The sequence below is a fragment of the Nuphar pumila genome, chromosome 13, assembly GCF_984573655.1.
Source record: "Nuphar pumila chromosome 13, dmNupPumi1.hap1.1, whole genome shotgun sequence".
Classification (NCBI taxonomy): Eukaryota; Viridiplantae; Streptophyta; class Magnoliopsida; order Nymphaeales; family Nymphaeaceae; genus Nuphar; species Nuphar pumila.
The window spans coordinates 8,406,666-8,409,461 of record NC_143261.1 but is presented as its reverse complement, the minus strand read 5'-3'; the positions used below and the strand labels follow the sequence as shown (position 1 = coordinate 8,409,461).

General features: G+C 40.9%; 1 protein-coding gene across 1 annotated transcript; it reads left to right on the top strand.

The window, feature by feature from the left end:
* LOC149817680 (U-box domain-containing protein 15-like) lies at positions 1–2,796 on the top strand. The gene is made up of 3 exons (XM_089985572.1): positions 1–427; positions 526–642; positions 1,009–2,796. Exons 1-3 carry the CDS (start codon positions 110–112, stop codon positions 2,500–2,502), a joined length of 1,929 nt encoding a protein of 642 aa, XP_089841698.1. The 5' UTR covers positions 1–109; the 3' UTR covers positions 2,503–2,796.

The window sequence follows — 2,796 nt, the reverse complement described above, 5'->3', positions numbered from 1 at the left end:
CAAACATTTCCCCATCATGTCTATCACCCTTTAGACCTCAAAAGAGATAAAAACAAAGTTTTTTTTTTTGGTTGGTTGGGTGCTTTTCTCAATCTGGGCAGGAAGAAAAATGGACGAGAAGGCATTGGATGTAGAGCAGCAGGAGCCACAGAGATCAGAAGCGGATGAGAAAGATGTGCTTCAAAGCTTGTTTGAAATTGTGGAAACCATTGGTGCTTTTGGGGACTTCAGGAAAACGCAGAGGAAGGAGTGCTTCAACCTGGTTAGAAGGATGAAGCTGTTAGTCCCTCTCTTAGAGGAAGCTCGCGAGAACGAAGCCCTGTTTTCTGAGAAATCGACGATCGCGTGCCTCGGCGATTTGAAGAAGGTCTTCGTTTCCGCGAAGAAACTGTTGAAGACTTGTAACAGTGGAAGCAAGATCTATTTGGTTTGTTGTTTCTTCCTTCCCCATTTTTACTTTTTCTTTCCCCTCTCTGCGAGTTTTTTGTTTATTTGTTGGTGCTTTTGTTTCGTTTTGGCTTTTAGGCCTTGGACAGCGAGGGGATCGCTGCAAGGTTCCGCGCGGTGTATGAGAAATTGAACAGAGCCCTGGATGGCATGCCTTATGATGAGTTGGGAATCTCTGATGAAGTGAAGGAACAAGTATGTTTTTGTATGGATTGCTTCATTTTTTATTTGTTGGTGTACTTTGTTGCAACAAGATGATGATGTTGGTTCATTGATTTTTAATGTGAATTTTTGTTGAAGACAACAATGATCTTATGCTTGATAGAGCATCTATGATTTTCCTCTTCTTTACCTCGTTTTAGCCTGAGAGGCCTGTTGTATCTTTCCTGTTTGATAGATTTTCTTGAACTCTACCCAAAAATGAGACTTTATGCTGCTAACAAAATTCTTTGTACTTTTTAATTTCTTGATCTCCATCAAAGATATAATTGATGCTACCAATAGAATTTTTTTTACTTCGGTGAAATGACTGGATATCCTTGATGATAAATCGTTATGCAGGTTGAACTAATGCGCTCACAACTTCAGAGGTCGAAAAGAAGAACAGAAACTCAGGACATGGAACTGGCCATGGACATGATGGTTGTGTTCTCGAAGAAGGATGATCGCAATGCGGATAGCGCTATACTAGAAAGGCTGGCAAACAAGCTGGAGCTGCATACAATTCCAGACTTGAAGGAAGAAACAGTTGCAGTAAAGCAACTTGTGAAAGGAGGTTGGGGCCAGTCTCCAGAAACGATCGAGCAGATCATAGATGTTCTAAACAAGTTTAAGGAAATTGCCGGTGTTAAAGACACAAGCGGAAGCAACAATGGGGTTGAAGTTGCTTCAGTGCCCAAATGCTTAGAAAAATGCCCATCATTAGCCATTCCAAATGACTTCCTCTGCCCAATTACTCTGGAAATCATGACAGATCCTGTGATCGTTGCAAGTGGGCAGACATATGAAAGGACAAGCGTACAGAAATGGTTGGATTCAGGGCACAGGACGTGCCCGAAAACTCGGCAACCTTTGGCACACTTATCTTTAGCGCCAAACTATGCTCTCCGCAACTTGATTACACATTGGTGTGAGATGTACAATGTGGAACTTCCCAAAAAAGAAGCAAATACCGGCTCACAGAGCTCCTCCGAACAAACACAAGAAATGTCTACTATAGTCCAGAACCTCTCCTCTGTTCAACTTGAAGTGCAAAGAGCAGCAGTCATTGAGATACGTAAACTTTCAAAAGAGAATCCGGATAACAGAATATTGATTGCTAAGGCTGGCGGGATCCCACGTTTGATAAGCTTGCTCTCATACCCAGACTCCAAAATCCAAGAACATGCAGTCACTGCATTGTTAAACTTGTCAATTGATGAAACAAACAAGAGAATAATTGCGAAAGAGGAAGCTATCCCGGCCATAATTGAAGTATTACAGAAAGGAAGTGTGGGAGCTAGAGAGAACTCAGCTGCTGCATTATTTAGTCTTTCTATGGTTGATGACAACAAGGTTGCTATTGGTTGTTTAGATGGAATTCCTCCACTTGTAGATCTCCTTCAAAATGGAACGATCAGGGGTAAAAAGGATGCTGCAACTGCTCTTTTCAATTTATCCCTTAACCAAGCAAATAGAGGGAGAGCCATTAAGGCTGGTATTATAAAACCCCTACTTCAATTGATCACTGACAAACAGTTGGGAATGGTTGATGAGGCTCTCTCCATTCTGTTTCTTCTGTCATCTATTCCTGAAGGACGCAATGATATTGGCCAAGTATCATTTATTCAGACACTTGTAGAACTTATTAAAGAAGGTACACCCAAGAACAAAGAGTGTGCAACTGCGGTCTTGCTTGAGTTAGGAACAAACAATTCATCTCTCATATTGGCTGCGCTTCAGTTTGGGGTATATGACTATTTAGTCGAGCTAACAAAGAGTGGAACTAATAATAGAGCACAAAGGAAAGCCCACTCACTTTTGCAGCTTATGAGTAAATGTGAACAGGTTCCATGAAGTAAACTTGTGGATATTTTAAGATTCGTTCAAATAGAGATGCCCAAGAGGTGTCTCTGCATAATGTTCTGGCCACTTCTGCTGTTCTATCATCTGTTTCATGCACATGAAGATGAAATTTATCATAGTTTTTGTTCTATTGTATCCATTATGGTTTTTTATTCTTTTGGTTTATACGGTGCAAGTCCTGCAATATATTGATCAGTATCTATGATCAGAGTTTGCTAAATAAGGAATTACGGTGTAGCAATCATAATAATGTCAGATGTACACAACCCTGCCCAATGGCAGGTT

Coding starts and splice junctions, on each gene's coding strand:
- LOC149817680 (XM_089985572.1), top strand. CDS start 110: ATGGACGAGAAGGCATTGGATGTAGAGCAGCAGGAGCCACAGAGATCA. Junction 428..525: donor GTGGAAGCAAGATCTATTTG/GTTTGTTGTTTC, acceptor TTTGGCTTTTAG/GCCTTGGACAGCGAGGGGAT. Junction 643..1,008: donor CTGATGAAGTGAAGGAACAA/GTATGTTTTTGT, acceptor ATCGTTATGCAG/GTTGAACTAATGCGCTCACA.